The sequence below is a fragment of the Aotus nancymaae genome, unplaced genomic scaffold (genome assembly GCF_030222135.1).
Source record: "Aotus nancymaae isolate 86718 unplaced genomic scaffold, 86718_ANA_hifiasm-v0.15.2.pri h1tg000003l, whole genome shotgun sequence".
Taxonomy (NCBI): domain Eukaryota; kingdom Metazoa; phylum Chordata; class Mammalia; order Primates; family Aotidae; genus Aotus; species Aotus nancymaae.
In genome coordinates, this window is record NW_026988414.1 from 49,812,723 (window position 1) to 49,839,030 (window position 26,308).

The following is a 26,308-nucleotide window of genomic DNA, read 5'->3' on the forward strand; positions in this document are numbered from 1 at the left end:
GCCCGCCGAGGTGTCAGGCGGCCGGATCAAGGGGTGTCCGGGTGTCCGGGCGCCCGGCAGAGAGTGGAGGCGGCTGCAGCCAGCGGTCGCCAAGACAACCATTCTACGCCGGGACGCGGCGACAAGAGGGGAGCGGCCCGCGGGGGAGGGGAGCGCGGGGGGGAAGAGGAAAGAGGAAGAAGCTCTCAGATGCTCTGCAGAGTCGTGAAGTTTAAAACCGAAAACAAAAACGGGCTAGATGCAAAGGACTCGATTCTAGTCCCGCCCGGCGCCCTGGGCGACGCGGGCAGCTGGGAGGGGAAGGGGCGCCTGGACCCAGCGGACCCCGGGGTGCGACTCCACCTACCCTAGTCCGGCCCCGGGCCGGGCCCGCAGCTCCAGCAGCGCCACGCCGTGTCCAGATGTCGCGTCAGAAGCGTGCAGCGGTTTCATTTAATTTCGCTAGTTTTCCAAATCTAGAAGAGGAGCGGAGCGGCTTTTTGTTCAAAACTGACATTCGGCCTCCTGATTGGCGGATACAGCAACGGGATGACCTCGCTTTCCTTTCTTTCTTTTTCTTTTTTAAATAATCTAGTTCGAAGAATGGAAGACTTGCGACGAGGGGAGGCAAGAATAAAACAAGGGGAATGAGGGAGCGGGGACGCGAGCAGCCCCAGAACCCGCGGGAGCGCGGCGGTTCCTGGTAGGGCCGTGTCAGGTGACGGATGTAGCGAGGGGGCGGGCTGCCTGGAGATGCGTTCCAGGCGTCCGGCCCCTGGGCCGTCCCCGCGGGACGCCCGCGCTGAGGGTGGGAAGATGGTGGTGGGGGTGGGGGCGCACACAGGGCGGGAAAGTGGCGGTAGGCGGGAGGGAGAGGAACCCGGGCCCCGAGCAGCCCGCGCGCGCGCCTCCCTAAGGGCGCCTCCGGCAGCCCTTCCCGCGTGCGCAGGGCAAAGAGCTGTTCCGAGATCTTGGAGGTCGGGGTGGGAGTGCGGGTGGGGGTGGGGGGTGGAGGTGGGGGGCGGGCGCGCTCAGGGAAGGCGGGTGCGCGCCTGCGGGGCGGAGATGGGCAGGGGGCGGCGCGTGGGTCGCAAGTCTGCAGTTAGGGGGGCAGGAGCGGCGCTGCTCACCTCTGGTGCCAAAGGGCGGCGCAGCGGCTGCCGAGCTCGGCAGTGGAGGCGGCGAGAACATGGTGCGCAGGTTCTTGGTGACCCTCCGGATTCGGCGCTCGTGCGGCCCTCCGCGAGTGAGAGTTTTCGAGGTTCACATCCCGCGGCTCGCGGGGGAGTGGGCAGCGCCAGGGGCACCCTCCGCTGTGGCCCTCGTGCTGATGCTACTGAGGAGCCAGCGTCTAGGGCAGCAGCGGCATCCTAGAAGACCAGGTAGGAAAGGCCCTCGAAAAGTCCGGGGCGCATTCACCAATTGTTTTCTTTTGGTGTGATTTCAAAAACAGATAGATCGTCTTTAGCACAGGCTAGGAGGAGGAGGTAACGGCAGTGGAGGCTTCCCCATTCGGGTTACAACGACTTAGACGTGGTTCTCGCAATACCATTAAACCTGGAGCCCCCTTCATACAGCCCCTCAATCGTGTGAAACTGAGGTGAACAGAGCTTCTAAACCCACCTCAGAAGTCAGTGACTCCCAAATATTCTGGGTGGGAGTGACTAAGCCACACACACACACACACACACACACTCTCTCTCTCTCTCTCTCTCTCTCTCTCTCTCTCTCTCTCTCTCTCTCTCTCTCTCTCTCTCTCTCTCTCTCTCTCTTTCTCCCTAGGGGGAATATTGCTAACCGTCTAAGTTCTCTGCAGGGGGCCTTTTTTTCCCCAGCCTCCTGGCGGGGTCACCACCACCCACCTTCCAGGAGAGTAGAGGACCCGCGAGAGAAGGGGCACGCACGCAGAGACTTCCTGAAATGCTAACCAGGATCGTAGGATCAGTTACTGCTGCGAGGAGCAAACACTTGCTTCTTGGGGGGAGTTTTACAGCCAACAGGGAAATGGGCTTTCTTTGTGAGTTAGAGGTAGAGGTCCGGCGGCCTGCGTGATTGAAACTGCTCCGGACAATGCTTGTATGTTTAGCAGACGACAGAACTGCAGAAATCCCAACTGATAATATTTTAGTTATCTCAGACGACAGTTAACACAGTTTAAAAATGAGGCCTACTTCTTAAAAAACAGAATCCGAGGTAGTTTTGTTCTCACATTGATAAATCTTGACCCAGCCGGGTGTAATTTCCTATAACCAGAAAAACTGAAAGAATATACAGTTAAAATATGCACAATGCAAATTAAAACTTGTATAATAAGTCTAAAAGTAATTTAATGAGGCTTCACTTTTATGACCGTCCTTGTGGCATGCTTCGCCAGGAATATATAGCTTCAAAAAGCAAAGGCCGGCGGAGGGGTAATTATTTTTTTACTGCAAATGTTGTCTCTTTCAAGTGGAAATGTAAACCTGTTAAAACTATCAGTGTTTAATTTAGTGTCTCAATTTCTATTAGCAAAAATTTATAATCTATAGGATAAGTGCACATTTTATTTTTTACTTTTCATATTATGAAAGTTCATTTTTTAAAAAAGTTATTCAAAGGAGCTTATAAAGGACTTCATGGCCTGTTGCTGGATTTAATTTTAATTTATTTAAAAATATTGGCAAGACCCTGGTTGTTTTTTTTTACCAGTGGTTTATCCGTATCAGTAAAAGTTTAGCCACTGTGATTCGTAACTGTTTGAATATAGCTCTTAATATTATTGTCTATATAAAAATATTTATTATTTGGGGTTAATATTATTCTATATAAAATTATTTTATTTAAATTATTAAGTTGCTTCTGAAAATCTATAGTAACAAAGTAGAAAATGTCAATGTATATAAATGCTGTAATTACATACTTTTTAGTTTAGGCATATAAAATATAACATTGAGGTTACTTTAAGTTAGAGAAAATATTTTATAGTATGTTAATGTATATGCATAAAATGCAAAAAAAAATTAAATGATAGGTTCATTGAAATAAATCATTTTTTGTTATTTAGGTATAAATCAATTTTCAGGACGTATGTGAAAAGCCCAATCTTCAGGAAGTATCTGAAGATAGAACACACAGCTTGAATAGAATGTTTGTCTTGAAATATATGCAATTTTCAAATTTCATATGTAAAATCGTATACATAATATAAAATCTAGCAGTGTTAATTATAATATGTAATTATATATTTCACATGAATATATTTATGCCTAGGTTTATATTGATTTGGGAGTTTATATGGATACTAATTATGTTAGGATTCATACAATTCCTTGAGAGGCACACGTGCTGACAATTACTTGTATGAATTATTTAATATCATTGCAAATAATAATATGTTATTTTAATGTATTTTTTAAGTTTCTGCAAATATGTTTATTATGACTTTTTTTTATGATTGGAAATATGTATACTAAAATTTCAGATTACCTGTTTCTTAACCACAGAAACCTGATAAATTCCCTCAGTTGATTTGTTACTTCTACCTTGGCACATTTATAAAATAGTCATATTTTTATTAGGAAGTTAAAATATTCATTTGTTTATAGCTATTTCAGAATGCTGAGATTATTTTTTTCTTTAATAGCGTAGAGTCCTCTTAAGTGCTGTGCAGTTAGTATAAACCATTATTCCCGATGCATACATGATTCACAGTTTGTATTGTGTTCTAAATGAACCATGGCACTTTCAGAAATCAAGACTTAATATTCATTTTACTTCTTTGAGTACTCTTGAATTTTAGAAAGTCCATTATCATCTTAAGGTAGCAACAACATAGCCTATTACCATCTATGTCCATATTTTACAGGTCTATTATTCCATGTTAGTTCATCACTATCAACTACACGGTAGAGTTAAGCTAAACCATTTTCTCAATATGTGAACAATTCCTGTTAGTAAAGTGATGCAAAATGTCTCAAAAATACTGTCTTACAGCAAGGTTCAACCATGGGCCCAGTGCTTTTACACTTTCTACAAAGTCCTTGGAGAAACAGAGAAAATCCCACTTGCCTTCTGTACTACAACATCCTAGGCCAAACTAAAACTGAAATTTCACAGTAGAACACTGTAGGCCAGGGGTGTCCAATCTTTTACCTTCTCTGAGCCACAAAGGAAGAAGAATTATCTGGGGACACACATTAAACACACTAACAATAACTGGTAAGCTACAAACACACAAAAAAAAACCTCAAAAAAATCTCATGATGTTTTAAGAAAGTTTATGAATTTGTGTTGGGTGACATTCAAAACCATCCTGGGCTGCATGTGGCCCTTGGACTCACAAGTTGGACAAGCTTACCTTAGACCTTCCATCTTCTGCAAAACCCAGCCTGATACAAAACCCAACCTGATAAAAAGTTTTTGTGGTGCTTTATTTCTGCAGTGTAAGTAATGGGTACAGTTTCATTTTCTAAATAAAAAATTATTACATTGAATATAAATTTTTTAAAGCAAGTTATCTAAATTCTGATTCTTACATACCTAATTACTAATATCATCTCTATATGTTGCCCAGTTAGATTAATGTAACTCCTAAACTCCTCACCATCAAGAACAACAATTTTGTATTATATATTAAGAATTTTAAAATGAACCCATACACTTTCATTCAGCTATTTTATATTCAGGCCTCATGCTAATCAAACAAAGGTTCTGACAAAGATGAACACAGACGGATAAGTAGTAGGAAGAAATAAAAAACTGCATAAAATTCTAGCAATAAAATGTTAAATTATGGTACAGTTATATTCTGTAACATCAGGTTTCTGAAGAATATGTAATAGACTGTTAAATGATTGCATTATAAAGTCAGGGTTTTTTTAAAGCAAGATTCAAAACAGTAAACAGTTCCCCTCTAACACCACCAAATTAGTTATAATGGTTTCCTCAGAATGAGAGGGGTTGGGGAAAAGGTTGATGATATTTATTTTCTTCGTTTCACTTTTGAGTTTTCCAAAGGGCTATGACCATTACCACTAAAACATATGTTATTTCCAAAGCCTTTGGCACTGTAACAATCCTACATAGCGGGTGAACTAAGAGCTTCTCTAGCCTTAGGTGGGTAAGGAGGGAGGAAAGGCAAGGAAACCGAGTTAAGTATCATACCCAAGGTCTGGGAAAGCCTGAGAGGGCTGTGATTTCAGACCGTAATGCACGCTATGTCCAAGAAGTTCCATTTTAAACCTGTAAGTCAGTAGCTACATCCGTTCCAAGGCTGCCCGGTTAGGCCTCTGGTCACAGAACTTGCGCCCTTCTTGGGATCCCTTCTCTCCGGCCCCCCTACCCCAGCCCACAAGCACACTCTAGTCCCCTCCAATCAATTTCAAGCAGAGCTGGCCGCCTCCGGAGACACGCTGAGGATGCAAGGGACCCGGACCCCAAAGAGCGCCTGAGGACAAGAGATGAGATGCACGCTGCTCCTCCACTCCTCAGCCCCTACCATCCTCCTCCTCGACCCTAAGTTCCCCACTTTCTCAGTTCCTAGAGATGCTGCGGATCCCAGAGGCTTAACTGGCAGCTGAAGCAAGGCACTCCATCAAGAATTTGGACACGTGGTCAAATTATCACTCTACCGCGCGCACTTTCCGCAGGAGCGATGTGATCCGTTATCTTAACTGTGGACCTGGGGTTCCACGTGGAAGACTATTGGGGTTTCACTGGTCGGGGTGGGGGTGGGGGTGGGAGCAGGCAGAGTCTGAGAGGACGACAGGAAGGACAGGACAGGAGGCAACTCTGGGTCAGCTCTCCAGTTTTGGAACTGGCTAGGCCTTGTTTTGGAGAGGATGGGTAGAGAGAAGTGAGTCGGAGTTACTCGGAGAAACCACGGGGAAAGTGCGCTTCTGAGACTCGGCAGCCCTTTCATTCCCTTCCAAGCCAGATGGAAACCCAAGAGTGTTGAAGGGCCTCGCCTTCCCTCAGTTTCTCTATGTGTATCTGGGGGTGCAGGATAGTAGGAAGAGTGGCCTGTAGTAGTTTTCCAGTCTTGATGTGTCTCCATTGTTTTCTTCTTATATTGCAGCTTTCCCCATGTTTGAAAATTTTCTTTTTAAATGAAATCATTGATTAGAATAAAAAACGTCAGTAGCTATTAAAATAAGACCCATTTTCATGACAGTAAGCCAACCGATAGAGAAAACCTTGGGAATTAATAAATGAAGGATTTGTTTGGTAGATGATAAAAGGTCCTTTTAAAGGGTCCGACCGTTCCTAGAAAATACCCACCAACTTGGGACCTCAATAGATTCACCATATCCTAATGCATGCAATTTTAATGTGTATTCAGCAAACCCACATGTGTTTGCAATTGTCGACGCTACCAAATGAAAATAGCGGTTTTTTTTCTGTTTGTTGAATGTGAATCTCAGGTACGAAGCCATCTAAACAGAAGAAATTACAGGAATGATTTAAAATCACATATAAAACCAATAGTATTGCTAGAGGAGAATTAGTCAAGGACAGCATTATGAAGAAAGTAAGCGAGAATTTCCAAAGAGCAGAAGGATAGGGCTTGGATTAAGGGTTTCCATACAGAAGGAATGCCAAAATAGTTGGAGTCTCTGAACCCACTGAGTCTTGGACTGTTTAACTAATATGTGTACTTCCAGATATAGTACAGTGCCTTGTACATAGTGGTATTTTTTAAAAATATAATGCCTTGTAGTTTTTTCAATTTTTATTTTAGAAGGAGGGGGTACATGTGCAGGTTAATTACAAAGGTATATTGCATGATGCTCAAGTTTAGAGTACGACTAAATCTGTCACCCAATTAGTGAGCATAGTACCCAGTAGGTAGTATTTCAGCCCTGCTCCTTCCCTCTCTCCATCTAGTAATCCCCAGACTATTGTTCCCATCTTAATGTCCAATTAGCATTTGTTTTTTAAAATGGGAGGTTGAAGAAAATCTCAGTGCTTGACAGTGTCTCTCAGTGCATTTATTTAATTCATGAGCCCTGGAATGATGGTTGCATTTGGGCAGAACTATACTATCAAAAAGAAGTACTAAAAGGAAAAACAAAAGTTAAATCTATCAACTACAGGACTGAAATTCCCAAAGCATCAGAGTTCCTTTAAAAAAATAGTACATTGATTTTTATTTTTTGTGACATATTGGCTTTGTTCATGAAAATATAAACATGTCATCACAAAGGACTTAATTCTTCAACTATTTCTCAGTTTTCTCTTTCACCTTCAATATCATAAATTATTTAAATGGTTGTGAAGGGAGTAGGATTTTTTAAAATAAAGGTTTTATAGAGGTTCAGAATTATGTGAACAAAGACATGTAATCTCTTAAGCAAATTGAAACTAATAACGTTGTACAATTGAAGTAATGTAAATAAAAAGCTTTTCCTTTCTTAATTGAATATGTGAATAACTAGAAATTTTAAAAGTATGACAAAGGTTAACAACAGCATCATTACCTGGGCTGCCTTTATAAATACATATTTCTGAGATTCACTTTCAGAAAATTTGATTCAGATTGCTGTGGGTCCCAGAAATCTGCATTTTAAATAAACACTCAAAGGAGATACTATTACAAGTGGCCCACTGGGACACAATTTGACCAATATGACTAATTTTATTTTTTTAACCTTATTTCTGCTTATTTATCTTTGAGTTGAGGTCCAGGATTTTAGGTAAGATTTTAAGTTTAGAGTCAGTTTTCTGGATCCCTGGAAAGAGAGTCTGAGTAATCAGTGGATGAGTTATTTCACCAAATGAAGGAGACCCCTTATTATTATGTGACCCTTCATCTGAATTGGACAAGAATGTCCCTTTGAGACCACATTTTTACAATCAGAACATAGTTTGAGAGAAAAACATATAACAAAATATATTTGTATTTTAAAGCTTATGGAACCAGACAGAAAATTTCCACATAGCCTATATATATCTTATCTTTATAAAACTCTATATACACTTACTTCTGTTTGCACAGGATGAATGGATCTCTCTCTCTCTCTCTCTCTCTCTCTGTGCGTGTGTGTGTGTGTGTGTTGTAATAAGAGGTTTCTTTCATTTTATGATCCAGACCAGGCTGATAAAAAATATGACAACCTAAAATTATGTAAGAAAGAAAAATCAAAGCACAAGTGTTATGCTTATCTAGCCATAACAGAATAAAGCATCTATGGACAAAATGATGGGTCTTTATGTCTCTATAAAAGCACAGTGATGAAGGGAGAAACATAGATGAAAAATGTAAGCTAAAAATTAACAATTACAAGAAAAAAATCATACCTTTCAAATAATAATTTTTCTGCTTTTAAGCTATAATTTGTCTAATATTACACCAGTGACGTTGCTGATGTATTAGGAAAAAGCTTGTTTTGCTTTCTTTTCTCGAGTGCCACCATTTTCTTGCTCTCATTTTCTTTCAGGCTGCCAGATCATCTGACTCAGCAATTGTATAACTCTCTCAACCAATTTAAAGAAACAGCAGCTATCTAGAGAACAATGACTCCCCCAGTTGCGAATCTAATTATTAAATGTCCAACATCAGATACTTTGAATTTTACTCCATGCAGTTTACATGCTGAATAGTTGAAGTTGAATATATTATATTTAACATTTAATTTTTAAAAGAAGCTTATTGAAACTTTCTTCCAAATCACATGGTAAAGTTCTCGTTTTCTTCAAAAATAATTAGGAAGAGCTTAATAATAATAGGACACTTCAACTTGCATTATCTTATTTAATTATCACAGTATCCTTATGTTTTAGATGTTTCATTTTCTTCATTTTGTAGATCTGGAGACTGAGGCTCAGATAGGTTGCATGGCCTGCCAAAAATCATTGACTGGTAATTCGTATATGTTTGAACTTGGTTGTTCATGGAATGCTATAAATATGTATATGGTTTCAGTTCCATCTCTCTTAGTTGTTATTTTGTAAGTCGCTTAACCCCTTTGGGCCTCTACTATACTCAAGCATTAGCCATGTAAGTCACAGTAAATATTTATTAGTTGAAAGGAGGTTAACATCTTTCAAAAATTTATTTTTTGACCAAAATAAAACCAATGAAAAATTCTCATGTGAATGTACATATAAATTACTTATTCCTATTCCTACCTTAATTTAAAAGCAATAAATGGGATACCTGTTCACCAGCACAGGAACCAATCGAAGAATGCAGTTGCAAGATTACTTTCTTTAGCACTCACATGACCTGTGAGCAGATTCTATTTCCTTTACTTAAATGAGGTGTCATAGTACCAGAATGAAGCATGAGAAACTCTCAATGCTTTTATTTTCTCATCTGTAAACCTGAGACCCTATGGTATTCATGTAATAAGAAGTAGATAAAATAGTACGTGTAAAGATTCACTGTAAACTTTTAAACAGCATACATTTATCAGTTATTATAATGCCTAAATTATTCCCTTAAGAAAGCACATTAGTTTTTTTTAAAATAAATACCTACTTCATTAGAATTTAATTATTCAGTGTAGCTAGAAATTTCTAAACTCCATTTTAAAAATGTATATATTATAATAAAAATTTATTTATTTATGTATTAAAACTCCTGGTATATTCGAAGGTCTTCGATAAAATCAGTGTAAATTTGCATACTTGGATACTTTTAAATTCACATCTGTACAGAAGCTCTATATGGTGGCCTTTAGGGTATGCCTCTAAGCTTTTCTAGTATTCATAACCATTAAAGACATACTAAGCAGTGTTCGTGAACCTTTGTTTTCTAAGGCAGGAAATCAAGGTAGCTTTAGAAAACTGGAAAAAAGTTTTTAGTCTATCTAATAACCCAGAATAATAATTTCCAAAGGAATCAATGAAAACAACTGGATTTTTAATTCCTTCAGAATGGTTGTTATGGTCTGAATATCTGAATCAACAGTTTTGGCCAAAACAATTTTCTAAAAATTCTTTAGTATAAAAAAATTGTGTGTGTGTGTGTGTGTGTGTATGTGTGTGTGAGATGAAAGGAATGATGGGCAGAAACATTAATGTAATCCTAAAAACATTCAAAATGCCTACCTTGAGAGTGACCTTCAATTATATTTATTGACATTTGAAGAAGTTATTTAGAAGTAGGGTATCAAAGAAACAGACAAAATACATTAAATGGTATGCTTTCTTAAGGCTAAATTGACCTGGGGTTTTAAATTGGTACAGAGTAAACACAGAGTATATTCTGTTACCGTTGTATTTTTTGAAAAATTAATTATGTAAGTTATCTTAACCATAACAACAAAAAAGAGAAAACTCTACCCTCAACCCAGAGACTGAAAGGAAAACATGAATGGAAATCTTAAATCTGTATGTGAAAAGTGCTAAAACATGAATAGAAAGCATTTACTTATTTAATCAAAGTTGATTAGATTTCATCAAGAAGTTGACTCCTTTGAGGGGAGTTGAATAATATGTCAGGTGAAAAATGTGATTTGAGGAAGACTGCTCTAACACAAGAAAATTTTCTTGCAATCTTTAATAATATCAGAGGGGAAATTGGCTTCAGAACTCTCCGAAGTTCAGGAAAGGACACAGAAAATTAAACTTAACAGTAAGACTATAGAGTCCCAAGAAAGCAAGCTACTTTTAAAGGATAGCTTTTTAGAGGGGAAATGGGGGACAACCATTCTCCATTTGATGAGGAAAGTTTCCATGTAGATGGTCCCCCTGCAATTAGAGTATCCTAAATCATTGTTAAACCTATGGGTAAACCATGAATACTCAACCTCCACCCTCAGGAGTGAAAACTTAATACAATATTATTTCCCTGTGACTTTCAACATTATCTCAGAACTCTAATAGCATATACATTCATCAGCAGCATAAACAGAAATGAGATATTATATATGCTTGTGTTAGCAATTAAAAAGGACAGCATGTTTGAGAGGAGAAAATCTGTCCCATTGAGAGGGAAAAAGGAGGGAGGTTGTGGATAGAAGTTTAGAGAAAATACACTTGGCAATTCCTCAGTTTTGACTGTAGTTTTCCCATTGTACCTTCCACGTGAAATACACTGCAAGGAGTGGAGGTTGGTGGCAATGAATGTAAAGACTGAACACAGTGACACTCTCCAGTGTCACTTCTTATGATTTAATGAGGTTTGTTTTTAGTTTTGTTTTGTTTTGTTTTGAAATTCTTTTGTCATACCATAGGTAACTTTGTTACAAAGAAGCTCTTTTTTCAGGGGGTTAGAATTCAGGAGATAGCATCATACCTTTTAGAAGAAAGTTTTCTTGTTGAAATCACAGATACCTGCCAGAATGTACAGTAATTAATGAAAAATTACTCAAAGGGACATTTATTTTGATGACCTAAATGAATAACTTGATAATAAGTGTCATATATATTCTCAAAAAATTAAAAAACACCATTTATTGAGAGCCTACTGTGCACCCAGACTTTTATATATCTGACATTCTTTATTCCTCACAGTAACCTTATGGGGTAAATTTTATTTTCCCCACTTTGTGAGTTGAGGGAACAAAGGCTCAGAAAGTTTATGTAACTTATTCAAGCCTACAGAGCTGGTAAATGAGAGGTCAGTTCTATCTGAGTTTAAAGACTAGGCTTGTCCCACTTGCATTTGTGTCACTCCCAAAATTATGATTAAGAATATGGCTGGCATTTCCCACTACCCACATTAAGTAGCTGTGGCCATAGAAAGAATGGAGAATGGAGAGAGGAACTGAGTTCAACATCTGCAGCAAACATTTATTAACTGGGTTACCATAGCAATGTACCACTCCTCCACTTTGTTATCTATAAATCAAAATGGTGGCTTTTAAAAAAGCAATTTTGCAATATATTCAAGAGCCTTCTACCCTTTGAAAAACTGCAATTCTATTTTTAGTAGCAATTAGAAACACGTTAACTATCTGACAACAGGGATATCGTTAAGTAAATTATAACTATTTTTCCAGTGGAATGTGTTGCAGCTGTTAAAAGTAGCATTTATGAAGTGTTTTTGGAGAAGTTTGGAAAATGCTCTAATGATAAGTTAGAAAAGGCTTATTTCAAAATTGTATAATATTTACAATGTAAAGATTTTGTAAAGAAAAAGGAGGAAGTATATCAAAATGTTAATAATTATTGTTTTGTATAGGGTAGTTTTTCATTTTCGGTGTGCAGCTAATTCCTTAATTATTTTTACATATATGAGCTTTAATCAGGAAAGCAAATCATTCAAAAATGAGGGGACTGAATTAAATGACTTTCAGGGGACTTTGCATGTCTTTGAATTCCAGATTTCTATCACTACTGAAGAATAATCACAGAAGGACAGTAGTTTCTGAGAATGGAGAGCCAGTAATCTTGGCCCAGGTTTTACAACTTGCTCTAAAGCACAATCCTCAAAGAAAAGGAAGCATTGTTGAGTTGTTCACCACGTACTGGACAAATTATCATTAAGGAAATAGATATTGTAGTACGGAGAGTGAGGACCTCTCAAACAGAACTAGGAATCTTAAGTTCAAACTTTATCTTGATTCTTTTCATTATTACATAAGCACTCTGAGCCTCTTTTTGTCTACATGATGAAGAAAGAATAATACTCTCTATCCCATGGGAGAGCTGTGGAATCAGAAATGACATATATAAAACTGCTTAATGCTTGTCACATAGTTGAGGTTCAAAAAATTATAGCCATTATTTTCTTGGCAACTTTTAATAAATTTCTTATTATCTCTATTTCTGTCTGCCTGTCTCCTCTAATTATGTTTGCTACTTATTTTGTTCCTCAGGATGAGGCCAATTCTCAATATCTATGCTGTATATAATATACATATATATCAAATATGTGCATATATGTACATACATACATACTGTGCTGATCTTTTAGTGTTCTCTGCTGATCAAATAGCTACAAATAGATATAAGTAATTCACCATAAGTAATTTATCAACATACAAAACATTTACAAAACAATTAAGCTAGGGAATAATTGTTTTCATGAACTGCAAAGATTCCTCATTTCACAAGAGTCCACTCGAGATATTTTTAACAGTAAATTTCTTACACAGATTTAAAATCATATTTGTTTTGCACACAATTTAGAAAAGACATCTGCTATATAATAAGTCATATACTTTTAAGTCACCTTCAAAATATTCTTGGAAAGATGATAATAGGTACTGCTGATTCTATACCCAATTAACATTTTAGAAACTAAGGTTGAAAATCATGACTTAACTATAATTATGCATTAAATCTACATCACATCAAAGAATTTTGCATTTTGTACTCATTGCTAAGATCCAGTTTGAGCAGGAAGAGAAATTTTACAATAATTCTGAATGAGCAGAGATAGCATAGAGTTTCTAAAAGAGCACCTTACTTATAGCAAATACTAAATAATTGTGCTATGTGGAATTTAATTAAATAGAGAATAGCAAAGAGGAGAAAGAAACATCCTCTGTCTTGAAACTTCTAGAAACCTACTCCCAGGGGGACATTGTCTTCTCTTAGCAAACTTGTTTGAAGGTCTGCTCTACTTTCTCAAAGGTCTCCCTTTCATGCTGAAGCTACCTTTTTCCTTTGTAGAAAATAAATAATTAAATATCTTGCAGTTATTTACCTAAGAAAGTGCTTCTTTCCCATTTAAAATACTCTTATCACCCACACTAGACCTTGATTATCAGAATTTTTATCTGGGGCAGCTTCAGGGGCACTTTGGCACTTCAGGCCAACCCACAATCTATTTTTACAAATTTCTGATTATGCCCACTTTGTAGATGAAGACATTGAAGTTAGAAAAAAAAAACTCACTTTCAGGGTAACAAAGTAGGTGGTGGAGCTAGGCCAGGGACTCTAATTTTCTGACATTATTGCTTTTCTAAATTAAGGGGATGCATGGAATTATTCCTCCATTGCCTTTGTCTTCAAATAATTCTCTATTGCACCCAACATCCTATTCTAGAACTCATCTATGAAGGCTTAACACAGCTGTACCTAGAAGCTCCATTACAAAGCATATATCTTGCTCTCATAATCTACTTCCTAAGGAACTTTCTTTAATCATGGGATCTTTTCCACACTCTGAAATCTTTTTTTCCTGGTAACTCAAGTGTGAGGTATCATTTATCACAATGCATCACTCCAGTCTTCCCTGCTCAGGTGATTACTGTAGGCTCCACTCAAGAGCTCATCCCAGTTCAAGACCACCTTCCTCCTCCAGAGAAGCAAATATATTGATGGCTGTTACCAATACATGCTCTTAACTAGGAACCCTTCTTTTGTAATTAATATTGACAACTTTAAGCCAAGTGCCTGACATATATTAGGTACTCGGTTACTCTTTTTCAAATAAAGTTATGAATGATAATTCTAATAAAAGTAACTCTGATTTGTCTACTAGTTTTATTATGTTTATCTAATTTATTAGAAAGGCCATGCACATAATACCAAATTCAGACAATACAAATCACAGAATGTGAAAAGCAAGTCGCATGCCAATCCCAGTTCTTCATTTCCTTGCCTCACAGGTAACAGCTTTCTTTGTATCTTCCCAGAGATACTCTATGTATATTTTGTTTTTAACCCTAAGCTATAGTTAAAACAATTATCTTTAATAATAATGTTAATATTGAAACTGGTAAAGAAATATGTGTGCAGTATCTCACTTCAAGTGTTAAGAACAGAACAAGAGAAAGCCCACTTTGAAAATTATGGACATTGAATCTAGAAATAATCTCTAAAGATTTCACAGTTAAAACAATAGTTCATTAGATACATGAGAACTGTCACTTGGTCTAAGAATAGAGCTATTGCTCCAACTCCTTTTATTTTCCTAACAAAATCATCTTGCTTATCACATGAAATATATTCATATCATCCCTTGCCAATCCTACAATGCCTTGTCAGAACCAGAAACCAACTCTAGAACACTGACTTCTAAAATATCTTTCTGTCTCTTTCTGGTAATATGTTGAAAGTAATCAAATATCTCTACTGTGTCATGATCTCCACCCTCAGCTGGGTTCTCTAGTCTGATTTAAAAAAACAAAACAAAAGACTTCTCTGTCTGAGTCTTACTCAGCCCATCTTCTCTCCTCATAAGAGGTATTCTAAACTTTTCCATTCTCAAACTTCCTACCCTACCATCTTATTTTCACTCTGCAAACAAGCTAGCTTCCTCATTCCTGGAAGGAAGTGCCTCCCCATTCTGACCTTTTCTCCCTCCCAAATCTACGTATCTCTTGTGACCAAAGCTATAACACCACTGTGCTTTGAGTTCTGTTTCTTTATGACTTTTGAGGGACCTTGGGTCCTCAAAAATATCCTATCTTGCCTATGTACTTAACTTTTCCTTTATCCTCTTCTAAGTTTCTCTTCTCTTCACTTGGCACTTGCCCTTCAGGGTATGTGTGTGCTCAGGTCTTTTCCAACTTCCATCTGCCTCACTTCATGGTAAGGGCCTTGAACTATCACAACCAAGCTGTGAAAGAGTAGTCAACACAGTGTCCCCACTTACTTGCCATCCCACTCTGCTGGTTTTTCTTTTGACTCTCTGAGGAGTTATTCACAGGCTCTTTTTAAGGAATAAGTCCAAATGAATTACTTTCAGTTTTCCTAATCTTCTATGACTTTGCACATCCTCTTACCTCTGCCTAGAATATCTGTCTCCTTCTTTCCCATCTTTAAACTCGCACATCATTCTTCAAGACTGGGATCAGCTCTTAGCATCCAGGAAGGCTTTGCCTACTAGAAACAAGTAAGAATGAGTTTGGTCCGATTTTCATTTTCTTGTGTCATTCTCTGCTTTATTTTTGTCTAAGAGCATTACGTACCTCATTTAATCCCTAAACAACTGTTTGAGGCAAGTACAGTTATTATCCTAATCATGCAAATGAGAAAACAGAGGCCCAGACATGTTGAGTAACTTTGTTTAAAGATAGAGAACCAGTAAGTGGAACAGTTCAGGTTTGAACCCTGGCAGTCTGACTCTAGAGATATTATGTTTGACCTACTCCCCTCTGCCCCTACCCTATGTCTGCCCTTAGCCTGAGCTTGTTGAATGAATGAACAGGTGGTAGTATTTTTTTCTTATAAAACTGATCAGAATTAAGACAGGTTTAAATTTCATAGTATAGATTTTTAAAACTGCCAAGGCAGTGCAAATCTAAAAAACAATGGCATTCTCAAGAAAGGAAAAGTAAGTTGTGAGAATAATAACAATAACCAACAAAATTTAGTAAATTCTAGTAAATATAGTAAATTTTTAAATAAAAAGCTTTTGAACATACAATATCATGTTTTGTGGTCCCATAAAATATATTATAATCCCATTTTGCACATAGGAGATCTGAGGCTGGCATAAGCAGCGCCAGGATCCAGGACTTTATATTTTCATTCTTCTAGGGTTTTGCACCTCAGGTTGAGCTGATATGTATGAGTAAACTGGGAATGTGGTGGGTTCTTTAAAAGAAAAACTAGTAACGTTTTCACAGTATTATTAAACTTTACATAAGATTTATAATAGATAATGGAGTCAATTTCTAGAGCAAAATGACCTCACCAAAGGATGCCATAATCCTTCCAGAGCTCTTCTGCAAGATATGAAAGTGTATACATATCTAAAACTTGTTCTTGTTATTTCCAAAGCAGTCAACTTTTACATCTGCATATAATGCATCTAAATGTTGTTTTTATATCACCGCATCACCCATCTTCTTCACCAATAGCTCAATATACATATGTACATGTACATATCTGTATGTGTGTGTGTGTGTGTGTGTGTATATATATATATATATATTTCACAAGAACTATAAGAGTTCTTGATGTAGGAATCCATGATAGAGTTTCAGAGAAATCTCTGAATTCCCTAAAAGTTTTATTCAGAAATACATGTGTAAGTGAACACATCTTTTTTTAAAAAAAAATCACTACCTACTTTCTTTTTTGGGCAGGTCTTTCAACAGACTCTTGAAGGAGCCTACTCTTTCCACTCTTCCACGCCCATTAAGAATCATTATATTAATGATGGAAATGTGTTAAATGTGTTCCTTCCCTCCCATCCTTGAAACCAATCTTTCTTCCTCCTCCATCATAAAATACCTTAAGCTAAACCAAAAGAATTTTATTTATCGATAGTTTGAATTTTCCATATTATGGCTATACAGATAATTGAGAGCTATACCCAAGGAAAATATAAATAGCACAGTAATGCATTGTAGATTTTAATAACATACTTGACATCCCAAATTGTTTTCATTGGCTTCATTTTTAAAACTACCTGTTTAAAAATCAAGCAGGAACTAAAAGTAAAAGATATGCTGGGTCTACAAGGTTTAAGTCAACCAGGGATTGAAATATAACTTTTAAACAGAGCTGGATTATCCATAGGAAGGTTAAAATGTGCTTAAGGCATCATCAGAGTCTGAGCAATCCATTTTTTAAAAATGTATGTTATTGAAAACCTTAAAAAGTAATAGTCACAGGAAACATTAGAACTTTTACCTCTTTGCACTTGTTACACTCTTTAGTGCTATTTAAGTTTTCATTATAAGTGAGGGTGGTGGAGGGTGCCCATCATCTCCATTATCTTTTCAGGGAGTAAGGACTTCTTGCTTTTTTTTTTTTTTTTTTTTTTTCTGAGACGGAGTTTCACTCCTGTTGCCCAGGCTAGAGTGCAATGGCAAGATCTCCACTCACTATAACCTCTGCCTCCCAGGTTCAAGAGACCCTCCTACCTCAGCCTCCCAAGTAGCTGGGATTACAGGCCCACGCCACCATGCCGGGCTAATTTTTGTATTTTTAGTAGAGAAGGGGTTTCACCATGTTGGACAGGCTGATCTCCAATGCCTAACCTCAGGTGATCCACCCGCCTCGGCCCCCCAAAATACTAGGATTACAGGCGTGAGCCACCGCGCCCGGCCTTTCCTTTTATATAATAGTGATAATTCTATCCAAAGCAATTTTTTTCCCCCTGAATCAGAGTCTCATTCTGTCACCCAGGCTGGAGTGCGGTGGCTCACTGCAACCTCCACCTCCCAGGTTCAAGAGATTCTCCTGCCTCAGCCTCCTGGGCAGCTGGAATTACTTGCGCCACCACGCCTCGCTAATTTTTGTATTTTTAGTAGAGACAGGGTGTCACTATTTTGGCCAAGCTGGTCTCCAACTCCTGACCTCAGGTGATCCACCTGCCTCGGCTTCCCAAAGTGCTGGGATTACAGACGTGAGTCACCGCGCCCGGCTCCAAACCATATTCTTTTCATGCCTCAAAACAGAATTGCAAGCCAATCCTCAAAATGGACAATTCAAGAGATAACAGTTATTAGCTTAGGATCTGTGGCACTGTTCTTAAGGTTCATATGTATTAATACATCAATTCATTTAAATTCACAACAACTCCTGTAAAGCGGGGGCACTCATATTCCCCTCCCCCTTTATAACTAAAAAAGAATGCAAGGTATTTTCAGTGGGAAGGGGAAATGTGTGTGTGAAGGAGACAGGACAGTGTGTAAAACTGATCTTTGAATCACTGTGCAACTCTGCCTCTAGAACTTCTGGTCTAGGAATTATGACTTATTGAGAATGGAATCCGTCCTTCCAGTACTCCCTCCCCATTGGCACAATTCTCCCCTGTCCGTATTAAACAAACCTCTTTTTTCAGAGTCTGCCCTTATACCAGGCAATGCACACGTGTGAGAAACCCACACCCTAGACAGCCGTTTTGCAGGGGAAGGGGCGGGGAAGGAGAGAGCAGGCCAACTCTCCAAAAGGAATCCTTTGAACTAGAATTTCTGACTTAGTGAACCCGGCGCTCTCGAAAATCAAGGGTTGAGAGGGTAGGGCGACACTTCCTAGTCGCACAGGTGATTTTGATCCTCGCTGGGCTCTCACAAACAGAAAATAATAGTTTTGCTTTTTCTTATGAGTAAAAGAAGAAGCCATACTTTCCCTGTGACTCCAAACACCCTGATTCAATTTGGCAGTTAGGAAGGTTGTACCGTGGAGGAAGGAAACGTGGGCGGGGGGAGGGGTGTGGGGGGTGCGAAATTTCTTTTCACTCGGAGACACAAACGCGCGGTTGCTGGGAGGCGGGGGAGCAAGGCCGGGAGCAGGGCTGCTGGAGGGCGGTGTAGGAGCAGGTGGGGAGGAGTCCAGCCTCTCCTCGCCGCCTCTGGGCTCCGGCGGGCGAGGGCCGCTTCCGGCTGGTGCCCCTGGGGGAGACCCACCTTGGGGCGGCTTCAGGGGTGCCACCTTCGCAACGAGTGAATAGCACCTCCTCGGAGGACTAGCGAACGGCGCCCCCTTGCCTGGAAAGATAACAGCCGTTCCGCCAGAGGAGTCGAGGGACAGAGTCCCGGGTGTTGGGGGTGGGGGCTCTTCCGCCCGCCCTCCCGGGTGGAAGAAAGAGGAGGGGCGGGCTGGTCTCGAGACTAGTGCGGGCCGCGAGAGCTCTGCAGGCGCGGAGAGAGGGAGAGCGGGGAGCGAGCAGCCGAAGTAGCATGGAACCTTCCGCGGACTGGCTGGCCACGGCCGCGGCCCGGGGTCGGGTAGAGGAGGTGCGGGCGCTGCTCGAGGCGGGGGCGCCGCCCAACGCACCGAATAGTTATGGTCGGAGGCCGATCCAGGTGGGTAGAGGGCCTGTAGCGGGAGCAGGGGGTGATGGGCGACTCTGGAGGACGAGGTTTGCAGGGAAATCAGGTAGCGCTTTTATTCTGGAAAAAGGGAGGCTTCCTGGGGAGTTTTCAGAAGAGGTCTGTAATCACAGACCTGCTCTTCTGGGGGCCCCGGGAAGCCACGGAAGGATTGAGGAGGCCCGCGCGTGCAGATCTCTGGAATGCTGTAAGGATCTGAAGGGGGGGGGCAGTATTTGTATTAGATGAAGGTATACTCTTTATCAGATACAAAATTTACAAACGTTTGGGATAAAACGCGAGTCTTAAAGAAATGTAGAAGGTACTGGAACTACTTAGCCCTGAATTCACAGATACCTGGATGGAGCTTATCTTTCTTGCTAGGAGGTATTATCAGTAAAAGTCTGTCGTGTATGTTGGAATAAATATCGAATATAAATTTCTGATCGAAATTATTCAGAAGCGGCCGGGCGCGGTGGCTCACGCCTGTAATCCGAGCTCTTTAGGGGGCCGAGGCGGGCGGACCACAAGCTCAGGAATTGGAGACCAGCCTGGCCAACATGGTGAAACGCCGTCTCTACTAAAAATACAAAAATCAGCCGGACGTAGTGGTGGACGCCTGTAATCCCAGCTACTCGGGAGGCTGAGGCAGGAGCGGAGGTTGCAGTAAGCCGAGATCACACCACTGCACTTCAGCCTGGGTGAAAGAGTGAAAGTCCGATAAAGAAAAGAAAGAAATTATTCCGAAGAAACTACATATTGTGTTTATTTTTAAGTGAGTAGGGCAAATATATGTTTGCTGTAGGACTTAGGAAATACAGATAGACATGTGTAATGAATCACATTCGTGTGATCACGCCAGATGTAATATGTAGTTACCATTTTGGGAATATCTGCTGACATTTTTGCTGTTTTGCTATCTTTAGCTTTCTTGATATAATTTATTTGTGATAGAGTTTTAGAGATTTTTCATTTCCTCATTTTTGAAAAGTAGTGTTTCTCCTCTCCCCACTCCGGTTTTGTGAGGGGTTAGGGGATGATTTAAAAGTAATTAATGCCTGGGTATCTTCGCATCTCTAAAATTGTACCAGCAGCTTGGACCTGGAAGTTTGGCATTGTAGCCCTAAAATATCTTAGAAGAGACCTTATTTGTTTAAAAGCAAAAAGAAAAAAAAAGGGAAAAGAAAAGTGGATAGTTTTGACAATTTTTAATGGGGAAGGGAGAAGAACATGTAGAAAAGGGGAAATGACGTTGGCTCAGAATCCTAACTACGTTGGTGCTTAATATAAAAACTTATTTATATAACATTTTCAAGTACAAAATTCATATTAATTTCTTATCAAATGAGTTTTAAGCATCCTACACATTTTCATTCAATTGATTCATTTTCTTTTTGCTTTGGATTTCTATTATGATTTAAATAATTACATATGGGTTACTTTTTAGATTTTTCATACTATGAAATATAAGAAAAACCATTAAGACTAGTTTTATGACCAAAACAAAGGACTTCATTGAACACACAAAACAATAAATTTACTGCAATATTTTGTCTTTTTGTAGCTGCAGTTTGGTTTGCTTGTACTTTCTCTTTGTCTCTTTGAAAAATAACTCAGTTTCACTTTCTTAGGACAGGATTTAGTAACTACAATATAATTTAGTATAATTCTTTGATTTAGGCAAATTGTGCAATTTGTGTTTAATCCAAAATGTACCTAAAAATAAATAGTTCCTCTTTATAACACCACCATCCTCAAGCTAATATAACAAATAACAGTTATCTCAAAATAAATTGTCTGCTTCTACCACCATCTACCACATAACACTCAAATTTTAAAGTTGCTATGACTGTAGACAGTATTTTTAAATTCCTCTTTGGAAATGGCTTTGTTTCCAAGATGATTTAGGAACCAAAGAAGTGACCATCTCTTATTTGATGAACTCTCAAATCATAAACCTGGAAAGTGTTTAAGTTTCCTGTTGCTGCTGTTACAAATTATCACAAATGTATTAGCTAAAGCAAACACAAAATTATTATTTTACAGTTCTAGAGATCAGAAGTCAAAAATGGGTCCACAGGGTTCCATTCCTTTTGGAAACTCTAAGGGAGAATCTGTTTCCTTGTCTCTTCCACCTTCTGGTGACCATCAAATTCCTTAGATCATGGACCCTGTATTTTCTCTCTGGCCTCTGCTTCTAATATCTTCTCTCTGACTGTGACCCTCTAATAAAAACACTTGGGGTTATGTTGGGCCCACCCTGAAAATTCTGGATAATCGCCCTCAAGACCATTAATTAAATCACATCTACAAAGCCTCTTTTGCCACATAAGGTAATATATTAACAGCTTTTGAGGATTAGGGCATAGATTTTTTTGGGGGGGGACATTATTCAGCCTACCATAGAAAGGAATTTTAGGACTAATTAGACTAGTCTTCTTGTTTTATACTTGAAGGAATTGAAGTTTTGGAATTGGAGAGCATTGTGCTAAATGAAATAAGCCAAACACGCACGGAAAGACAAACATCACATGTTCTTACTTATCTGTGAAATATAAAACAATTAAATTCTTAGAAGTAGAGAGTAGTAGAATGGTGGTTACTGGAGCTAGGGGAGTGGGAGGAATAGAGAGATGGTAATCAAAAATACAAAGCCTCCGTTAAAGATGGGAGGAATAAGTCTGACTGGTTTTTTTAAGATGTGTTTCACAGTATGATGAATATAGCTAAATAGTATATCCCAAATGCTCTCATTTGACAAAAATGTCAAATGTTTGAGATGATGGATAGGTTAATTAGCTTGATTTAATAATTCCCCATTGTGTTCAAAGATTATAACATCATATTGTACCACATAAATATATACAACTATAATATGCCAATATACAATTTTAAAACTAATATAAGAAATTGAGGTTCAACATTCCCAGAAGCTAAGGTAACTTAAAAAGTTTTGTGAAAATGTGTTTTTAAAAAAAAGTTTTCTCTTTTTAACAATTACCACATTCTGTGCTTGGATATACAGCAGTGAACAACAACAACAGAAAATCTCCAGGCCTAACATAATTTCAGGAAGAAATTTCAGTAGTTGTATCTCAGGGGAAATACAGGAAGTTAGGCTGGAGTAAAAGTCAGTTTGTCCCTGCCCCTTTGCTGTTGTCCGTGTCTCACAGGGCTCTCTGCCTGTGACTACAGCTCCGCAAAAGTTCGGAGAATATAATGGAATTTAATGTGTACTGGAGAATGGATAGGCGAACTGTAAAAGGAAATTGGAAGCAAAGGTAGGGTAGTTACACACCTGTGGCTTGTGTGGGTGTCTGCTTGGCGGTGAAGGGGCTTCACACTGGCGTCCTTTCTGTCCCCTACCCCAGCTCTGACCACTGTGCTCTCTCTGGCAGGTCATGATGATGGGCAGTGCCCGCGTGGCAGAGCTGCTGCTGCTCCACGGCGCGGACCCCAACTGCGCGGACCCCGCCACTCTCACCCGACCGGTTCACGACGCTGCCCGGGAGGGCTTCCTGGACACGCTGGTGGTGCTGCACCGGGCCGGAGCGCGGCTGGACGTGCGCGATGCCTGGGGCCGTCTGCCCGTGGACCTGGCTGAGGAGCGGGGCCACTGCGACGTTGCAGGGTACCTGCGCGCGGCTGAGGGGGGCATCACAGGCAGTAGCCCTGCCCGCACAGATGCCGCGGAAGGTCCCTCAGGTGAGGACTGGTGATCTAAGAATTTGTAGCCTGAGAGCTTCCAAAGCTCCGAGCATTCCTTTTCCAGAAGAGAAAGTTCAGCCGGGGAGACCAGTCTGGGGTCTCCCCTCCGCTCACGCGCCAATCGCGCCAATCATCAGACAGCCTGAGTCTCCTGGTCGCGCTGCGGGGCCAGGGCAGCAAATGGGAAATAATCACGACAGCGACTTGCGCATGTGAAAGCCTATTCTGTAAATTATACCTCCCAAAGTATACCACCACCCAAACACCTACCCTCTCCTAGTTTAAGGCCTAGATTGTGGAGCTTTGAAGACTCAAGAGGCTAGAGGAAGAGGCTCCCTCTTCCTCCAAACTAGGGCCAGTTGCGTCCACTTACCGGGTCTGTTTCCTTATTTGCATACCAAAGTGACTGGACCAACCCTAGGATTTCCAAACCCAGTTGTGTGTGGCACCATCTGGAGATCGCTCAATCTCAGCTCTACTACACAACTCAACTAATCCGACCCTCCGCTTTATGCGGTAGAGTTTTCCAGAGATGCCCCAGGGGGTTCTGTGGGCATCAGGACCAAAACTTCGCTGACCGTGGCTGACTGTGCAGCACTCTATGGCAGACAGAGACCCTCTCCTTTTCCTCTTGTGCAAGACATCGCTGAGCGATGAAGATAGAATTGTGGTTCTCTTTGCCTTTCCTTTTTGCGATCTCAAAGCATCCTCCCTCTGCCCCCATTCCATGGCCTCAGTTTTCTAACCCTCACAGCTGTCTGCTGGAAGTGCCAACATTACTCAATTGTTTCTGGAGGGGGAACAATTTTTTAAAAAACCAAATAGATATATGAAGCAATACACGGGAATGAACATGAATATTTAAGGTAAAACATGACCTTGAAGATTTGAAATCCATCTTATTTTGGCCCAGAATGGGAAACTGGGCTCCCTGCGCCATAGGGGAGCCTGGGTGGACGAGGTGGAGAGTTACCTCTAAGCCCTCTGCTGAGGGATGCTGTAAATACTGAACGCAAAATCACCTTCCAAGTTAAAGATGCAAAGTTCTCCTTTACTCGGCCCCTCTTCCCCACCATTCCCCGACTTCGCCTCCGGTTACAGCTTGCAGCCCGGTCAGTGTCAAAAGAGCTGCCAATTACAGCGCTCTTCCAGGGCTGAGCATAAACCTGGAGGAGCCGAGTGGGAGAAGGAGTAAAACTATTGAATTAAGCCACAAGCTAATAAATAAATTGAACGACTTAATAACCAAACCGAAGATATTTAATCCAAGCACACAAGTCTTTCATACCTTCCTTCCTCCCTTCCTTCTCTTTCTCCCCAACACCCTCTTTTCAAGCACAATTAATTCTATGGTTAGATTCTACTTCGTGATCAGCCATGTTCTAGGTTATAGGCACGCCAAGGTGAATGAGACAAAACGGGAGTCTTGCCCTCATGACGTTTACATTTGGAGACAGGGTCGATCTGTTGCCCAACCTGGAGTGCAGTGGCGCGATCACGGCTCACTGCAGCCTTGACCTCCCTAGCTCAAGGGGTTTTCCCACCTCAGCCTCCCGACTAGCGGGGACCACAGGCGTGCGACACCATGCCTGGCTTTTTTTTCCTTAAAAAATAATACAGACCAGGTTCTCACCATGTCGTCTGAACTCAAGCAATCCTCTCGCCTCCGCCTCCTAAAGTGCTGGGATTACAGTCCCAAGCTATCGTGCCCAATCTGGGAAACACGTTGAGCAAGATAACAATGTATTTTCAGAGAGCAAGTTTATAAAACCCATGCAATGGGTAAATATGAAGCGTGAATAGGAGGAGAAGCTAAAGAGTGGTCAGAGAATCTAATGAAAGCTACGGGAGGAAGAGACTGTCAAGTGCAAATGCTGCCTCAGAAATAAATGTAAAAGTTTGGGAGAACCGAACGGCGAGCTGGAGCCCGTACGCAACAAGATTAGAGAGGAAGGCAGAAGCCAGATCATATAGGGTCAAATAAGTGAGCATCCATTTTGTTTCAGAAATGATAGGCAGCCATTTGTGGGTTTGTAGGAGAAGGCATGCGTAGGCAACCTAGGGGATTGAAACTCTAGTTTCTCCTACAGCTGAGGAGTGCCAGATCCTGAGGCGCCCTTTGGTTAACTCGCTCTGGCTGACGCACTCTGTGCCAGGTGCAAAAGATGCCCGTGGATGCCGGAAAGGAAAGGCCACATTTTCACACCTTCGCGCCTGGCATTGTGAGCAGGCACTGACACTCCTTATGCAACACTCATTTTCTTGCAACCCCGCTGGCCGTGCAATCGCGCTTTCTCTGCCCTTGGCTGGGTCGACCTGGAGCGCGTGAGCGGTCAGCGCGCCTGGAGCAGCAAGGCAGGACCTGGCTCGCTGCTGGACCAGGGAGGTGTGGGAGTGCGGTGGCAGCGGGTACATGCACGTGAGGCCATTGCGAGAACCTTGTATATAAGTACTCCAATGCCGGTGGGGACGGCAAAAGAGGAGGGTGGGATGGGCCACACATCTTTGACCTCTGGTTTCTAACGCCTATTTTCTTTCTGCCCTCTGCAGACGTCCCCGATTGAAAGAATCATTGAGGCTCTGAGACGCTTCGAGAAACTTAGATCATCAATCACCGAAGTTCTCACAGGGCAACTGTCCCCACCCCATCCCACTCCGCTTTCGTAGTTTTAACTTAGAAAATAGAGCTTTTAAAAATGGCCGCCTTTTAAAGTAGATATGCCTTCCCCCACTACCGCAAATTTCCATTTATATTTTCTTTTATATATTATTATAAAAAATTTTAAAAAAACACACCGTTTCTGCCGTTTCACTGGGTTGGAGTTTTTGGGAGTGAGCACTCAGGCCCTAAGCGCGCATTTGTGTGGCACTTCTTGCGAGCCTTGCAGCCTCGGGAAGCTGTTGACTTTACGACAGACGCTTTGTGAACTAGGGAAGCTCAGAGGGGTTACTGGCTTCTCTTGATTCACACTGCTAGCAAATGGCAGAACCAAAGCTCAAATAAAAATAGAATAATTTTCATTCATTCACTC

The 26,308-nt window shown here is 40.6% G+C and overlaps 2 protein-coding genes across 3 annotated transcripts; both read left to right on the forward strand.

Annotated features, from left to right (window-relative positions):
• Nucleotides 1-175: 175 nt before the first annotated feature.
• Nucleotides 176-26,308, forward strand: CDKN2A (cyclin dependent kinase inhibitor 2A). Of its 2 annotated transcripts, none has more exons than XM_064381032.1 (3): nt 176-682; nt 22,967-23,273; nt 25,827-26,308. In XM_064381032.1, the coding sequence occupies exons 2-3, from the start codon at nt 22,970-22,972 to the stop codon at nt 25,838-25,840; spliced, it is 318 nt and encodes a 105-aa protein (XP_064237102.1). In that variant the 5' UTR covers nt 176-682; nt 22,967-22,969; the 3' UTR covers nt 25,841-26,308. The 2 variants fall into 2 exon arrangements, with proteins under 2 accessions (XP_064237102.1, XP_012305435.1); XM_012450012.2 differs by lacking the exon at nt 176-682 and adding an exon at nt 19,403-19,562.
• LOC105715593 (tumor suppressor ARF-like) lies at nt 1,045-3,486 on the forward strand. The gene is given in 3 exon segments (XM_064381039.1): nt 1,045-1,068; nt 1,070-1,361; nt 3,023-3,486. Coding segments are annotated over 3 exon segments (345 nt in total). The 3' UTR covers nt 3,052-3,486.